The sequence below is a fragment of the Aethalodelphis obliquidens genome, unplaced genomic scaffold (assembly GCF_003676395.1).
Source record: "Aethalodelphis obliquidens isolate GAN/ISIS:26980383/991018 unplaced genomic scaffold, ASM367639v1 scaffold70, whole genome shotgun sequence".
NCBI lineage: Eukaryota > Metazoa > Chordata > Mammalia > Artiodactyla > Delphinidae > Aethalodelphis > Aethalodelphis obliquidens.
The window spans coordinates 6,257,469-6,275,764 of NW_020838014.1; the positions used below are offsets into that span (position 1 = coordinate 6,257,469).

General features: G+C 39.9%; 1 protein-coding gene across 1 annotated transcript in view; it reads right to left on the reverse strand.

The window, feature by feature from the left end:
- The window catches only part of SPAG17 (sperm associated antigen 17), a 218,300-nt gene that overhangs the window by 154,375 nt on the left and 45,629 nt on the right, over window positions 1–18,296 (reverse strand). The window contains 1 exon segment of the mRNA XM_027091011.1: window positions 8,353–8,484. Within this exon segment, the coding sequence (XP_026946812.1) occupies window positions 8,353–8,484 (132 nt within the window).

Below are 18,296 nucleotides of genomic sequence, written 5' to 3' on the forward strand. Positions count from 1 at the left end.
TAGCCTCAGCCTTCGATGTCCTTGCAACCTTCTTCTCCATGCTTGTCTGCCCTCTCTCTACTCCATCTTTCCAAGGGCTGAATAATACTAGCTGTATGCTCTTCTGTTTCTCCGTGTGTTTCACTTCCCTCAGCTCCTCTTTCTGCTCAGTGCCCTCTTTCCCTCTCTTTCTTTTTGCCTTTGCATTCCCTTAGCAAGGCCAAACTTGGTACCCTGGAGACGAGCATCTTTTTTTTTTTTCTTACGGTACGTGGGCCTCACACTGTTGTGGCCTCTCCCGTCGCGGAGCACAGGCTCCGGACGCGAAGGCTCAGCGGCCATGCTCACGGACCCAGCCGCTCCGCGGCATGTGGGATCCTCCCGGACCGGGTCACGAACCCGTGTCCCCTGCATCGGTAGGCGGACTCTCAACCACTGCACCACCAGGGAAGCCCAGACAATCATCTTTTAAACTAATTTCCAGTAACACGGAAATTAGCAATATTGATCTCCCTCCTTTCACAAAAGCATTTAAAAAGTACTTCTAAATCCTGATTTACTTCTTTAGGTATGTTTTTAAATTCTAAAAATAATCATTATTGAAAAACTGGAAAAAAAACATAGAGAACTTACAAAAATCACAATTCCACCATCCAGAGAAGAAGAGTGAAGAGGCTATTACAATGCATTCTCTCAAATTATGTTTAGGCGTCATTTTAATGTAATCATTATTGTTGTCTCTATATAACCTAGTGTTCTGCATTTTCCATTTAACAGTGGATGTGTATATTTAATTGGTAGCACATCAAGAAGTATTGCTATGTAAAGTATTTCTCATAGCGACTATATATGTGATTTCCTGGTGTGCAAAGACACTAAATGGTAGAGAACAGAAGCAAATGGAAGCACCTGGGTCCTCCTGGGTGCCAGGGGCAGGCAGAGAAGTCCTTGGTAAATTTCTGAACATGTTCTTTGCCCTACCCAGTGCCCACTACTCCCCTGTGCCTGACTCTAGTGGTGGTCTCTCTACTCCTCTCCTGTATCCAGTCTGTATCTCCCAACCTCCACACCTGAGCTGAACCAGGACAGTCCCTTTGTTCCTCTGCTTCTGAACAATCGTTGACTACTTGGCCCCTTAGAATTCTACTCTGGTCAAAAGGTCCATCCTTTTCTACTAAGCCCCAATTGCAGGAAAATCACCTCCTATCTCCTTCCCTTTCCCTCTCTTCTCTCACATTCTGAATAAGTCCCTCCCCTCTATGGGTTTACGTCTTGGGATTTGAGGGCGGGAGTGGGGAGAAGTGAACCAGGTTTGCTGAGCCCCCTCTTAAATCATAAGCTAAAATTTGTTCAACACCAACCTCTTTTGCCTTTCTTGCTTTTGCGTAGCATAACATGCATGTTCCCATTTAGGGTCATCTACTTACAACTGAAAGAACTCAGAGGAAACTCTTGCCAATTCAAGATAAAAATTTAGGAGGTGTGTATCTAACAGGCCCCTCTTTCTACCGTGTTTGGGGAACACATGCTCCCCAGCATATGAAGGGAGAGTCAAGTTCATAGCAGAGTACATTTTCTTTAAAATGCACTGTGTACCAAAAGCATCTGGATGCCTCCTCCTCCTGTGCGAAGGCTTTGGGTAGGCATGGAGGTTTCTTACCAGTTAAGCTACATAGCAGATGTGGGGCTCTTGTCTTAGCAACAAACAAAAATGTATTAGGGTTTCACACACTCACTTGAGTATTACGTGACACCTACCTAGAGCCCTTAATCTTGTTATTCTCACCTCTTAAAGGGAAAAATACAAAATTCTCCCTCTTTGGAATTGGGCAACCTAGTTAGTTGATGCTTCAAAAATATTTTAGACTGTGTTTTATTTCTAAATTACTTCTTAATACCAAAATTCAAATACCTCGATGAGCATTCATTCTGTTGTTCTTCACAGTGAAAGGAAAGTAAATGGTAAAAGTCAGTGTAACCGGTGGTAAATACCTATACTTCCTCTTAACTTTTATAGATAATAGCACATCTACATATTTGTGTATAACTGTGTGTTGTGTACAACTTTGTGTTTCATATGTGTTCTATCATAAGATTCCCACAATAATATTATTAAGGATATAGATAAGAAAAGATGTCACGGCAGTTAAATGACTAAGTCACTCCACTATTATGTGACTTATGAGAAACAGGGTCTATCTTCTGAGTGCTACTCAGTTCTCTTTCAAGATATCACTCTATCTCACAAACAATCTATTGGTCACAGATGATGAGAAGACAATAGATGGACTGAAAGAAATGTATGGTGTCAAGTAAGTTTGAGAGACAACAGATTAAACAATATTAAAGAGATTTGTTTTCATGAAACTCCTCCATCTTTAATAAGCTAATATAAAGTTAATTTGAACAGGGGGTCATTTGTTATCTTTTCTAATGGAGAACTGGGTCTAAATGGTTCCAGAACCTATTTTGGAAAGAAAAGGTTGTGGGAACATTTGGGGGCCCAATTAATCCATTTCTATAAACGTATGCTAAGGAAATTATCCAAAATATGAAGAATTGTATACGGTAAGGTTGTTCACCGCAACGTTGTTTATTATGAAACAACACAGAAATAATGGAAATGTTCAACAATAAAGGAACTTTAAGAAAAGTATGGTAGTCAATAGAATGTCACCTAGCCAATAACAATGATAGATGGGGATGCTGTGATAATGAGAAAAAATTATGGTATATTTTAATTGAAAAAAACTGGATTAAAATTTCATTTTACAATGATTACAGCTATGTAAAGAAACAAATCCACAGAAACAAAGGAAATGTACCAAAATGTTAACATTAGTTATAATAGGGTTATGGCATTATGAACATTTTGTTTTTCCTTTTCTATATTTTCTATTTCTTTCCCCTCCCTGCTTACCTGCCAAATAGAAAACATAATGTATGGGACTGAGTTAGGAGCTTGCTTTTCTAGAGAGTGGCTGAGGTGTAGAAAACGTAAGCAAACGAATATACTGGGTTCACTCGACCAAATGATGCAATCTAAAGATTGCACCAAGTCCTGGGGTGCCACACTGCCATCTTCAGGGTGCAATTCTTCATCCACAGACTCAGAACACGGCCCTGTCTGTGTGTGGTGGTGGTGAGGGGGTGGGTCTGATGTCTACCTGATGTCTGTCTCCTGCACGATCCTATGTGATTTAGAGGTTTCAGCACCGGATCAGCCAATGCTATCCAACTTCAACATCCAGAGGGGCAGAGAGAAGGGCTAAGGATGTTTGAAATAATCCCAGGAAGTCTCTTTCTAAGAGATTCCCCCAGAGACCAGCCCATTTCTGGGCAGGGGGGTGGGACTGGATAAGAAGTCAGGATTCCCTCGGGAATTGGTGGTTGGTTAGCTCAGTGCCCTTTGTCTTTGGTGGACTTTGTTCCTTTCTCTGACCAGTCCCCCCCACCCCCGCTTAACCTCAGGATGTTTTATGCAACATGGAATTACATGATCTCATTAGCAAGTTGGTAGATCCCACTGAGCAAAGCCATTTGCTCCTTGAAGCATCCCTGCGAAGTTCTCTGCTGATCGTAAGCCAAGAGTGCTGTTTTGTGTAATTATTGAGACACACTCAGAAGGGGTATGTACGGTGGTTAAGAACATAATCTTAGAGTCTGACAGTTCTGGATTTAAATCCTGAGTAGCTATTTAGCCTTGGGAAAGTTACTTTTCACACCCTCAGTTTCCCCATCTGCAAATCGAGAATAATACTCTGTAACTCATAAAGTCATTTAAAGCATTAAATGTTAAAACATATGTAAAGAGCTTAGTATAGTGGCAAGCAGTCAATAATGGTAGCTAATTACTATTATTAGCTGCTGTAACTATTTGTATTTCAAAATACTGCTCTATTTTAAATGTGTGTGTTTCTTTACATTTTTCCTGAAGTCTGTAAAAAGGTTTCATTGATTAATAGCATCCCAATTAGGAAAGCACTGCTCTAGTTTACAGATAAGCCAGCCAGGGAATCATTTGTAATTTACCCTGAATTGTTGAATTTTATAGCTCTTCAGATCCAACAGTTTTGTTGGTAGTATCCTCATTTCGATAATCCAGCCTCAAAGAATTCCATCCAGTTAGTGAGGCAAGTTATTCCTTTCCTGAAACCACACGGGTCCCTCTAAACTGAGTTTCTGCTCTTCCTCTGTTTGATTTCTTAGAATAGTTTCTGAAGATTTTAACCACAACTGAATCAAAACTAACCAGCCTGTAATTTCCTGGTATGTCCCTAAGGCTTTTCTTTTAAAACAAAACACACATACAAAATGGCATTACATTGGCTGGTTTCCAGTGTTTCGGGGTTTTAACTGGAGTAAGCTGGAAAACGTCTGTGAAATTTACCCTAATTTCTCTTTGTCGGTCCTTTGGAGCAGGCTCTGGGTTGTTTGGGCTTCATCATGATATCTGATCAAATTTAGGTGCTTTTAATTTTGAGATGTTTTAAGAAAAGTTTACCAATACCATCTGTCCATATTCTTTACTGCCTGTCTTCCATCTATTCAATTCTAGGACATTGAAAAATAAGGCAACTTGTGCTAAGTAGATAAGCCAGAAAGAGAAAGAACTGTTCTGCTTTTATATAAAAGATATGCTAAAAATATCCAAGAAAATATGGACTGGTTATTTGAATTCACAAATTAAAAGCACAGTTAGAATATATTTGGATCTTTTCCTAAAAAAACCTATCCAAATGTTCTGAACTCAACGGCACAGACTAGATTTAGTTTGGCTGATTATTTAAATGGATTAATTTTGCTTGTATTACAGCCATTTTTAATTTTTAGATGATTAAATGTTTTCTTTTAGCTGAATTCTCAATATATTTTAAATATTTTGATTCACAATGAAGTGTTTTGGTTTTAAAAAATGTTTATAATTAATATATAACATAAAAGTTGGAGTTAAAAAGAAGTAAAACTGTGAAAAATACTGTAATATTCAGATAATGACTAAATTAAAACATGGTCAGCAATTTGTTTTAAAATTATAATGAACCTTATGAAAATATATGTGCCCAATACATTGTTTCTCTAAATGTTTGTTAAGTTAATGAATTAACAACAAATTGATAATGATATAACTAAAAATGCAGAATAAATGTTGAGATAATGATGTGCACAAGGAAAACTTATTTCTAAACAAAACACTCTCTTATTCCGATTTTAAGATATAATAAAATCTAATTTGGGATTAATTATATGAAAAAATCATATTCAGAAGTTCTGAAATGCTGAAATACATTTCTAGAAATAAAGTGTATTTTCTTCATTATATGTATATTTGGAAGTAATCAACAAGATGCTTCTGAATATATAAAAGTTTTGAAATATATTCAACTTATTACAATTAGAGGCAGGGATTTGCCTCTCAGAAATTTATATGCTAAAGGCCTCTAAACTGTACTTCTAAGAAATAGCTTCCTTGTGTTATTTTTTATAATATTAATTATCCAATAAACTTTCTTCAGGGACAAAGCAAATGCAATGTTAAGCATAGCCCGGACTAAAGTGTTATAAATTATTAAAATTAGTGGAATCTAAAATAATGATATTTTCACTGTATCTGGCTATTGTAACTATATTATTAAGAAAAGTTTTGATGGTTAAAACAGAATCAAGGGGCTTCCCTGGTGGCGCAGTGGTTGAGAATCTGCCTGCCAATGCAGGGGACACGGGTTCGAGCCTGGGAAGATCCCACATGCCGTGGAGCAACTGGGCCCGTGATCCACAACTACTGAGCCTGCGCGTCTGGAGCCTGTGCTCCGCAACAAGAGAGGCCGCGATAGTGAGAGGCCCGCACACCGCAATGAGGAGTGGCCCCCGCTTGCCGCAACTAGAGAAAGCCCTCGCACAGAAACGAAGACCCAACACACCCAAAAATTAATTAATTAATTAATTAATTTAAAAAGCAAGTTAAAAAAAAAAAACAGAATCAAATATGTAGTATACATTACATTTTTTTTCCATTGGGCTAAAAGGACAGGGACGTACTCATATTAGTAGTTTTTGTCCTCACTGTCTCCCTAGTATTTTCTGTAATTACTGCTATGGATATTTTTCAACCATTCATTTTTAAAAATTCAATTCCAAAAATTCAACATAGAAGATACAAAACACTCTGGGTTGTACAGATGTAAACATATAACTAGTATTTGAGAGAAAGCAACCACATATACCTCATGTTGATGTTAAAAAGCCGAAGAGACAGTCACTCCCCTTGCAGGAATCTCAGAATCTCACCCGGGGTTCAGAAAAAGGAAGAAATTGGGTAAAGTCCTCTTTCCTTTTTTTCCATTTTCTAAACCACAGCGTGGTGTCAGTTTTACATACTTTATACTTATTTTGCTTTCTGCTAAACTCCCTGGCTGACAAGCATTAACCTCCGTTGTTCCAAATGACCTGCTGGGCAGTGTTGTTGAAATGAACATAGATTATATCATCCCTCCAACAACTCCCTTAGTCTTGCCTTTACCTAGAATATTTTTCTGGAGAGTTCTCCCTTCCAATCAGTTTTCATCAATTGTTTAGTACTGACTCGTGTGGTTGCAACTCAGAGATTTGGGGCTGGTGTTTCAGGAACCCAATCTAATGAAGGCATCAAATTAGATTATGTAATTGCTGGCTCTTAATTGCTCTAAGAGTCCTCTTATGCACCTATTACTTTTTTATTTTTATAAATCTAAAATTCAACTCCCAATTCCTTAAGACTCTTGAATTTTCAACAAATAAAGATTATTTCCATATCTTCAAAAGCTCATAACTGTCTTATTATATTGTTCACATTTCAAAAAAAATGTTGAGCAAAATAACAGTGCAGAAATATCTTTATACTGTTAGTTTTAAAAACGTTTCCTCGGTCGCCAGGATATTCCATTTATTGTTACTTAAAATTTGTTAACTGAAATCTAAAACCTACTCCTATTACAAACAATTACCAAGACTTAAAACAGGTGGCAAACAAGGAAACTGACACTCTTAAAGTGTTATGTATATTTGTAGGTGCTGTGGGAAAGCACAAAGCAAACAGAAGGTGCAAGAATTTTTGCAGGACTTAACAGTCTACTTTTTGTAATTCAGATTCCCATGTGATACTGGAATTTTAAAAAGACAAGAAACCATCTTTCTATACTAGTTTCAAATTTTCCAATTTTTCTTCTGCCAAGTCTTAACGTCCCTGAGTATTTTTTAAGGTACGAATCTCCTGTACACGTTGGAAAGAGCTTCATATAGATGGAAAACTATACCATCAACTGTTTTCAAATAAGTAGAATTTTTCTGGGGACAATATACACCACCCTAGTAAGATGCTAAATGCAGAATCTCTTTGAAAAACATAAAGCCCTATATTACAAATTTAAGGTGGCATTATTATGTTTATCTACAGTTACCCTGTCAAGAGTTCAATTCAAATAGGAAAGCCAGATTTGGGGGGGGGGGGGTCTTAACAAAGGGGAAGTAGGTATTATTGGAACATGTTCACTTTTCTCTTTCTTCTTCCATGACTTGGTTTTGCCTCTCCCACTTAGACGCATAAAGAAACAATTTACTTATACACCCATTTCATGCATACACATGCACACATACACATTACACATGTACATACAGAAGCATTTGGCTTTCCAAAAATATTTCAGCATGATTTGGAAAATAAGAAAAACATCTCTCATTTTGACTAAGGTTAAATAGCAAATGGATTTGAAACTGGCATCACTAAAACTATTTTAAAATATTTTTTCAGATGAAAAATACAAATCTTTGGAAAACTCACAGATTGATTTCCATAGGCAAATTAAATGAAAAGTCTACACATGAAGAAATAAGCAGGTATATAATATAGGAGTAGAAGTAATGGAGCGCTGCTGAAATATTTAGATTATTAGGAAGATGCAGATGTAGCCCATTACTTTAATAGGTACTCCTATTGAATATCATGTAAAATATTTAAAATAGTTAGACCCTGACTTTGTGGGGTTTTCTCACCTTTTTATACTTACTTCTCCGGACTCTGTGTCTCTCCTTTGGTTCCCTAATTTGTTCCTAACATATAAATAGACTACGGTAAAAACAACCTCAGCCATATGCCCTGGGATACTGTCACATTTCTGCATAGGAGAACTTATTTTTAATGGGTTTGTCTTTGAGAAAATGTAATTCCTCCAGCAGCGCTCTGGATAGGCTTTTCCCTAAAAAGTTGAGGCAACAGTTAAATGTGCTACGTAACACTTCGTGGCAGGCTTACGGAGAGAGGAAGTGCCCCAGAGAACCTGGCTGCAGTTCACTCACTCCTTGCCGTCTTTAGAAAACCCACCATCACCCTCCCAGTACCTTCTTCTCCTTTTCCCGTCGCTGTTGGTCCTTCAATTTAACCTGGAGAAGCTGAAATTTCAAGAGTTTCCCTATCAGTGGTAAGGTGAATTTCTCTCCGCTGTCCATAATTGCTTTTGCTGCCATTAAAACCTATGAAGAAACACAAGTATTAGGAAAGTGGCATTTTATAACCTTTGGCATGTCTGTCAGCGATGAAAAGATGAAATGGTATTTTGAGTTTTGTAATATTTGTCTTGCCGCAAAGGTGCCTCATTGCGGGCCAAAAAAATTAGGGAAAAATGCCCCAATGCCATAAAGAGAGGCATTTACCCTCTACTCTAAGTAGATTGGGTTGTCTGAAAATGAACTTTTTCCAATAAGTGCTTCCCATGATGGTGCTAGACTCAGACTCCCAAACGTGGGTGGAGGAAAGACAGGTGGAGCTCTGTGTTAGGATGACCGGTAGGTCAGTTTCATGCTACAGAAAGTCTGTTGTTTGGCAGAGCCAATAGTCCAAACTGTCAAACCGTGACTTCTTACGACGTTATAAATTAAATAGGGTTTTATAAAAATGGAAATGGCTATGTTAGCAGTCTTTCATTTCTTGGTGACCAAATTCAAATGAAAGATAAAAGCTGTTTGACACAGAGGCGCCGAGTGAATGCTGCTCCCCTACTCCTACCCCTTGCAATTTAAGGTTTATCCTGTTGGTATGCAGCCTAATTGGGGTGAAATAAGGTTATTGAGTTTTCTTTGGGTGACGACAGCCACTAGGAACATACAGCTGTATTGTCCAGATGTGTGGCACTGACAGCCTGTTTTATAACTGCACTTTTTACAGCTTGTTTCCTCTAAATTTCACACAACTCTCTAACATCTGGGCCCTTTTCCTTGGAGCCCTATAACCACTTTATTTACTGCAAAAAAAATAAAAAATAAAATCATGTAAAATATACCATAAAAAGTTGTTTTTATGTTTCTTTCTTCATATTGTCTCCCTAATAAAGTTCACCTCAGCCGGAAGCACTGTCACAAAAGTAATCTAGTCAAAGTGTTTTTTGACTTTTGTTTTCAAGCAAGCATCAGATTTATTTATAACCTCGGGATGAATTAGGTGTTACTAAAATGTCCTGACATGTTGCTTTTCTCCCCCCCTTGGTGCAATTACTCCTCCAGGCGCATATGGTGTCAATTTCACAGCCTCCGTCTCAGATAATGATGGCGCACACCGCATCTCATCGGGCTGCGTCTTGTCTGAGGTTCATACAAGCCCTTGGTCAGGGCTTTCCTGACCAATCCGGTTCCTTATGACTTTTCACTTTGCCAAGGGAAATAGCTGAAAGAAAGGGAGATGGCTATTTTGCTTCTAACTGCAGATGGCCCTGTGGATTATCCTATGCCAAAATGTAATCGGACCGCCTCGAGACCACATTGGGGTTTCCTGCATTGCAATGCAGGAGGGGAAAGCCAGGGAAAGGACTCCTTTAAAGCTGCTGTTTCCAAAAACCAAAGGAACAAACCAAATGTCAGAAAGCTTTGCATGTGTCTAAGCAAACACCCTCCATGAAACAGAGCTCTTTGCTTTTTATGGCAGTTCTGCTCCTGCTAACACGATTTAAGAAAAGGGACATGATGGCTGTGATAAGGATACACCTGTGGAATCTCACCACTTAATGATGACCAGACTCAAGAGAGAAGGGAATCCTAAGGGGACGGACAGTCACACATAAAATGAAAGCTGTCCGATTGGGTCCAGCCTCAATGGGTAGATGTATTTGGCTTGAAATGTTATTTTTCAATACCAGCTAAACAGTGTGCCGACTCTCAGGCTTCTCTGTGACATCTGGTTCAAAATATACAGCTTTGAGTTTTGAAGCTCATAGCAGTCTAGGATGGGGTGTTTCCCTGTGATACAAATATAATGACAATGTTGAAGGGAAGTCAACACTGGACTGGGTCTCTTTTCCTGAAGACCTGTGAAAACAGGATATTTACCTATGTCTCGGGTGGTGTGGGTGAAGCCTGCCTGGTGTCACGGTGATGGATGGGATGTCTCCGAAGTTGTTTTCTATCCCCATGTCCCTATTAGGCTACGAATGTTACCTCACTGTGTTAAAATGTACTCAAAGCACAACAAAATGTCCCAAGAGAAAGGTGTTTTGCGGGCCATAAATGTTATTTCCGGTCAATCGAAAACTGTCTGTAGAGAGCTGGGTTTAAAACAAAAATCTGGCACAGCCTCAAAATAAGAATGATACCCTACTGTGAAATGGGGAGATTAGGAATAGCTGGGCACCCATGATCTCATGGACACAGAGCCAGGAAGAGCAGTGGCGGGGCGAGCCCGGAGGATGCTCCCTCCTCCCTGAGCAGCCCAGGGTGACCCAGTCGGAGGCAGACTCAGTGCCGATGCCCACACTCCCGGAGAAGGGCACAGCACTGCACATGGCACTGTTGGCAATGGCAGAAACCGGCATGCTTGTCCTTCCCAGAGGAGGTTGCTCGGAGGAGGTTTGACTCCCAGGCATGCCATTTTCTTTCTGTGCTTCTCCCAAAGGGAACAGTAATGTGAATCCTTAGGATAATTAATGTAAATGAAAGTCTCTGCTGAAAAACATCTTAGACTGAAAATTTTTATGGAATGTGGGTCATCTCCAGGAGAGGCAGAAAAAGAAAAATGTTTATAAGTGAATTTCTACCGAAAAGTCTGTCTTCTCACACCCCATAGTTCACACTTCCAGCCAATCAACAGCCAGTAGTTTGGTCTCAGATGAAAAACAAATCCTTAGAGGGCCTCTGTTTGAAGGATAAGTCTTTGAGGGAAGGAAAAAACATGTGCAGAAGACACAGATTTTAAGGCTTCCCTTCCCTTGCCTTACTCGTATTAACTGAGATAATAATCAAATCTTCAACCTCCCAGCATTGTAAGGGTTACCTGTCCAGTATCTAGTCCATGTGTGTGTGTTTCTGTGTGTCTCTGTGTGTCTGTGTGTCTGTGCATCTGTGTGTCTCTGTGTGTGTCTGTGTGCTGGGGAGGCAAGCCGACAAGGGCAGTAGGTCTTGGGAGGATGAGGGGTACAAGAGAAAAAGGGAGCCGTGAGCTGATCAGGGTTGAGGAGTAATTAGACAAACCCCAAAGTTTCCAGAACTAGGCAGAAAAACAGCCCTAAGTGGGTTAAAATCTAGGTACTCATCAAGCCAAAATACCAAATAAATGAGCCTGGCATGAGTCAGAAACTTAAAAAATGCGTCTTATGGGCAAATGAGACTTATTAAATGGAGAAAAACTGTTCCCAGACAAGGCCTGTACGTGTCTCCTGGACCTATTCAGGCCAGGCCTCGGGGCCTGCCAGGGCTGGGGGGACATCCAGGCCAAGCTACCCGAGGTGCTTGGTTCTGGGAAAGACTGGTGTAGGAGGAAATTTAGTGTCCAAGAGTGCAGCTGAGGCAGGAAGACACGATTGTAAGGATCTTATTTTGAGGGTGGATGCCCTTTGTCTGTTAGGAAGTTTGTGATTCTGAGCACACTAAGAAATAAAAACATTTCTCTCTTTATCACTGACCTAATTCAAAGACGTATGTCTTATTTACTACCTAATGATCTGATCCAACAAAAATACACCAAATGAGCCAAATTCTTTCCTTGCCTGGGGATCAGGTCCCCCCACAGACACTAGTGGCCTCCCTTCCCGTCTTCCATCCTCTCTGTGGATCCTCCCCACATTAGTAGTAAGCACGGCATCGGTTGGGACAAACACTTAGAACTGCTCCACAGATTCCCATGAAAACAAAATGTATGTGTGTGCACAAATGCATGTATACATACAGACATAGAAACACATATGCATACATATATGTATGTGTATACATGATACATAAATAGATAGATGATAGATAGATAGATATAGATAGATAGATAGATAGGACTTCCATGAGGTCTGCAGGTCTGCTGCCAGGCTTCCCTGGTGTGCTTACAACAAGGCACAAGGGACAGCTTGACTTAAGTTGCTGAACTTGCTGCATGTTCAATCCAGGTGAGTTCTGAGGAAGGGTAAAGATTTTGGATCTGCATTTCTCTTGCCTGGAACAAACCAGGGAAAAGAGGTGGTGGAGGAGAGGGAAAGGTGTGGTTATGTGGGGCAGAGAAGGGAAGGATGAAGGGAGAGGGATGGGATGAGGAAAGGCTTTTCCTCCAGGGACTCCAAATATAGTCACCATTTTTTCCTAAAAGTCTTTTGGTTTCAGGGCCCTCCTTGAGGGTCCATGGTATTTGTTATAGTAGCCGCAAAAATGCATAAGATATGATTTCACGTTTAACCCATTATTCTTGGGTCAATGACTTAGGATTGGTTTGGATATATAAAGACCTCAGCAAATAGGAGCAGAATCCGTAAACTTGGCTCAGTCCAAACTAGCCCAGGTCGGAGCAAACAGGTTTTTGACATGCAGATCTAATTCGCTTTGTTTCTTCGTTCGTTCATTCATTCATTCATTCATTTGGTACCACATTCTTTTGTTTCTCTCATTTCCTTAATATATGACCAAGTGCAATAGTTCCTCATCATGGTAAAAAGTGCAAGCGGTACCAGAAGGACGTACAGTGAAAAGAAAATGCTTCCCCAATCTCCTGTATTCCATTAACCAATTCTTGTGTATCCTTATGTAATTTCCTATGCATATATAGACATATACTTATATCTTTTTATATTTTAATACAAATAGTATCACACTTTCATATTGTCAAGTGGTTTGTGTTTTTACATCCAAAGTTATCGAGGACACCTCTGTATGAGAGAAGAGACCATTTATTACTCATAGCCCAAAAGTAGCTGTGTATGTGTCTTCATGTATAAATAGTCTTTGCATAAATGTAATTATGAATGGTAATAGAATTCAGGCCAATCTCAAGGTAAAAACCAGTGTATAACATTATATTTGGGTTTCTTGAAATTATATTCTAAAACTAAGCATTAAAGTATGCCCAAATAAATATGTTTTTTAAAAAAAGTTATCTAGGACAGCTTTCTGTGCAGACACGTATTGCTTACACATGTATTTTTAAATTATTAGCATAACCTCCTATTGTAGGGGTGTTTGGTCATTTATTTATAACCAGTTTCTTATTGATGGACACTTAGGTAATTTCAGGGTTTTTTCCTACTAAGTGCATGTGTATTTTAAATATTTATTGATACTTCCAAATTGACATTTGAAAAGTTAGCAGCATTTTTATTTCCACCACCACTATACGAAAGGGTCTGTGTCCCCCACTGCCTGCATTAACGCTGGATATTCTCCAACTTTTCTTTGTCTATATCATTGCTGACAGATCTTCCTGTGATCATGGAAGTGTTCTTTACCTGTACTGCACAAAAGAGTAGCCACCAGCCACTCGTGGTTATTGAGCACTTGAATATTGCTAGTGTGACTGAGGAATTGAAGTTTTAATTTTATTTTTTAATGGATTAAATTAAAACGTAAATAGCCACATGTAACTAGTGGCTCCGGTTTTGGTCAGAACATGTCTGTGTGATAGTGAAAAGTGATTCAGTCTTTTATTTTTATATATATATATATATATATATATAAAAGACTGAATCACTCTGCTGTACACCTGAAACTAACACAATACTGTAAATCAACTATACTTCAATATATAAAATAAAATAATGGGGCTTCCCTGGTGGCGCAGTGGTTGAGAGTCCGCCTGCCGATGCAGGGGATGTGGGTTCGTGCCCTGGTCCGGGAGGCACGCGGAGCGGCTGGGCCCGTGAGCCATGGCCGCTGAGCCTGCACGTCCGGAGCCTATGCTCCGCAACGGGAGAGGCCACAACAGTGAGAGGCCCGCACACCGCAGCAATAAATAAATAAATAAATAAATAAAATAATGTTTGTTTAATCATCCCATCACTTTGTCCCTTAGATTTTATGCCAAAACTGAAAGGAAAGATATCCTATTTGGCACCATCCTTGGCAAAGTTTATTAATGTAGGAAATGCTTACATGCCTTATAAAATAGTAATGGTGCACTCAGATATTACACAGTGAAAGGTAATGGAAATCTGTGACTTCCAGGCTAAGACATTTTTTCCTGGTCATTTAAGAAATGTGCCCTTGTACAGGTGAGGATAAACAAGGCGGGTCCAAGGCAAAATTCAGAAAGACACAGAGCGCCTTTTTGCTTTCTAAATCCCTCCTGCTGCTAAAACAGAAAAGATTTAACTTGGTAACTCACTTTGAATGAATTTTACTCATACCAGTGACTAAGCTGTATTATAAAATTTTATCCCTTATTTATAGAATGAAAGGGACTAGCAACTGATGATAGAATTTCAAGCAAGAAGTAACAGATGTGGCATTTGAGAATTTAGGATGGGAGGTAGCTATTCTCTCTAACCCGAAAGCTTGCAATGCCTAAGGCTGGCTCTGAAGATAAATATGGTTTCACCTTTGTGGCACTGGGAGGCTGCAGTGTGACAGCAGTCTTGCGGCCATGACTAGTTTCCCATGCATCCACCCTCAAGTTTCACTGCCTGAAGTTGCTCTTATACACCAGGGCTAGGTCATTCAGAGGAAGGGCTCTGAAGAGAAAATGGAAATACCCTTCAGATTACGGTCAAAGGAGAAGCATCAGAGAGGGTGAGTGGGTAGGTGGGGCAGAAAACCGGTGAGACAGCAGCTCTGTATTGAGGGAGGAGTAAAGGCAAAGGAAGATGCTCTGGGGAGTAAGACCTGAGACTTGTCTGTGTGTGACTGTGTCCAAGTGTGTGTGGATATGTGGTGTGTGACTGTGTGTGACCACGAGACTGTGCACAGACTTGTGGGTCTGTGTGCATGCATGTGCCTGTGTGTGCATGTCTGCACAAAAGTATGTGTGTTTTGGTAGCTGCCTTTGGGGATGATTAAGATTATTAAAAGATACTCAGTTTCTCAAAACATTGGCAAAACTGAGATTGCAGCTACTGAAGAATTAATAAAAAGAGAAGAATACTAATGTTTTTGATTGACACCTTAAAAGTAATACTGCTGTTTACCATTTTTAGCTAATTATTCTGCAGAACACAAGTGCTTATGTTTATCATTAAACACATGTCAGATTAAATATGTATAATTTATTCATCAAAGTAAACTGTAACTATATAGGCCATCTTCAAAGTTTGTTGCTTATGCACTCTGCTTTTGTCTTATATATGCTATATCTGCTTATAAAATGACAAAGTCAGAGAAAGTATTGCCCCAGTGTGTGTGTGTGTGTGTGTATGTGTGTGTTTTTCACAGTTTTCAATGTTTAGAGTCAAGGGCTGCTTTAGATGGGACTGATTCTGCATATTTGATGAAAAGGATGGATGAGCAGGTGATTTCAAGTGACTGAAAAGGGCCACTTAAATGGAGATGCCCTCATAGGAAAAGATTCATGTTGGGAATTCTAGGTCCTCTGGTACAAGGGATGATGACCCAGCTGCTGAAGCCGTACCTACTCACGGGCAGCATAAGGCTGAAGCACAGGCTGCGTTTGTATTCCAGTCTTCTCAAATACCACTGGGTGGCCTTGGGAAAGTTATCAACTCCTTTAAACTTCAGCTTTTTAAGCTACAGCAGGGTTTCTCAACAGTGGTACTATTGACATTTTGAGCCAGCAAATTCTTTATTGCAGGAGGTTTTTGCATGCACTAGAGGATGTTTTTAGCACATCCCTGGCTACCCCACTGTGACAACCAAAGGTATCTCCAGACATTGCCAAATTTCCCTGGGAGACAAAACTGTCCCTGGCTGAGAACCACTGATGTACAGAAAGAGAATATGAATAGTGCTGATCTCACAAGACTGTATCAAGTACTGCATGAAGAAACACATAAAAAGACTTAGCATGGTGAATGATCTATGCACAGTAAACCCTCACTAAAGTGAGCTCTTACTGTTGCTATGCTTACATCCAGGGCAGGACTGGAATTCTTACATCCAGGGCAGGATTGGAATTCTTACATCCAGGGCAGGATTGGAATTCTTGAAGACCTTTCAGCTCAGGTTGGGGGAAAGAAAAAAGTAACGGAGAGATGTGCATTTGGGCAGGCAGAAGGGGAACCTTAATTTATTATCAGCTGGTGGTAACCTGGTTTTTCCTTTCATTTAACCCTTTCTCTGCTCTGACAAGGACAGATCAAGACGCATTTAGGGAAAGCAGAGATAAAAAGAAAAGGTGCAAAACAGATCCTGTTATGGTGCAGTGCATTCTGGGAGGGGGAGAGGAGGAAGTCTGTTATTCTTAATTTCTTCTAAAATGAGACAGAGTAATGATCTGAGTGTTCTACAACTCCTCAGCCTCCCTTCCTGTTCCCTCCACTCTCTTCCCTCCTTCATTCCTCCTGCATTTACTGGGTGCCAACTACACTGCAGTCATTGCGTTGCTTGATCCTTTCTGTGTCTAGTCTATCCAGTTCACATTCTTTAAGTAATGAATAATTTCCAATGAGGCATAATTGGAAACACAGCTGGAAGGAGCAGGGTAGCAGCGAGAGAAGGCAATGGAGAGAGACAAGAGGAAAGAAAAAGAATAGGAACGACTGCAACATATTTTCTCACTTTGAGCAGAGGAAAAGAAAATAATCAAGCAATATGAAGCTGTCCCTACATAAATTTCAAGGTGACAGAAGATCTGGGTTCCATGTAGGTCATCCTGTCTGTCTAACGCAAATGGAACGTTATGAAAGGGCTCAGACCACAGCTTGGTGAGAAGTTCATAATGATGATAAATACCCGTAGCAGGTGACTCCTGGATCATTTTCAGCTGTCCATAATTAAACTGGTATCCATCTCTCGACAGTGTCAGGGCTGTGAAATAATTCCAGTCATTGGACCCCTTACATCTGGGCTGAAATGAAATAATATTTGGCAGTAACAAGGAGTCACTGAAACTAAATAAACAACCCCTTTCAAGACTATATAAAAGTCGGTAACATAATAACATTTGACAGGGATTAAGACCTCTTTGGGGCCGTAAGGAAGTTTCAGAAGCAGCAATAACAAATACATAGAAGGTAGAACAGATCTATGCTTTAACAGACATGTATAATTTGAAATGTGATGAATTTCCCAAGGGAGAGGTGCATTTTGAACATCTAGTATGCTCGTGTCAAAAAGCACAGGCCTTATCTTAGAAACGTTTGTCAGACTTATTCTCCCAAAGAAGGAAAAAGCAAAGCTTTCCTTTTTCTTTTTTAATTTAAATTTATTTATTTTTTATTTATTTGTTTTTGGCTGCATTGGGCCTTTGTTGCTGTGCGCGGGCTTTCTCTAGTTGTGCGAGCGGGGGCTACTCTTCGTTGCGGTGCGTGGGCTTCTCATTGCCGTGGCTTCTCTTGTTGCAGAGCACGGGCTCTAGATGCGCGGGCTTCAGGACTTGTGGTGGGCACGCTCAGTAGTTGTGACTCGTGGGCTCAAGAGCAGAGGCTCAGTAGTTGTGGCACACAGGCTTAGTTGCTCCATGGAATGTGGGATCTTCCTGGACCAGGGATCGAACCCATGTCCCCTGCACTGGCAGGCGGATTCTTAACCACTGCGCCAACAGGGAAGTCCCTAAAGCTTTCCTTTTTTAAGTAGCGTTTGGGTTTTTGTATACCCACAAAATAAAGGCACATGAAGCTGAATGTGATAATATGGGAAAGGATGATATAGGAAGTTCAGATATATATTAGCTTTAGGTGTATATGAGTAGCATATGATTCTATTATCATAATCCTTTTTTTATTTTAGATCAAGGTCTTTTCCTCAGTCCCAAGATGCCCCCACCCCTCTGAAGTCATTCTTGGTTCTTTCAGCTTGTCATGAAAGCTACAACTGAACAACCCTATGACTTTTTTGAATCTTCCCTAAGGGAGCTGGCTCTCTTGTTTCGGAATTATTTGTGTGCAGGGTTTGTAATCTCTAGGAGCTTGGAAAGGCTGATCCTGATGTGATTCATCTGT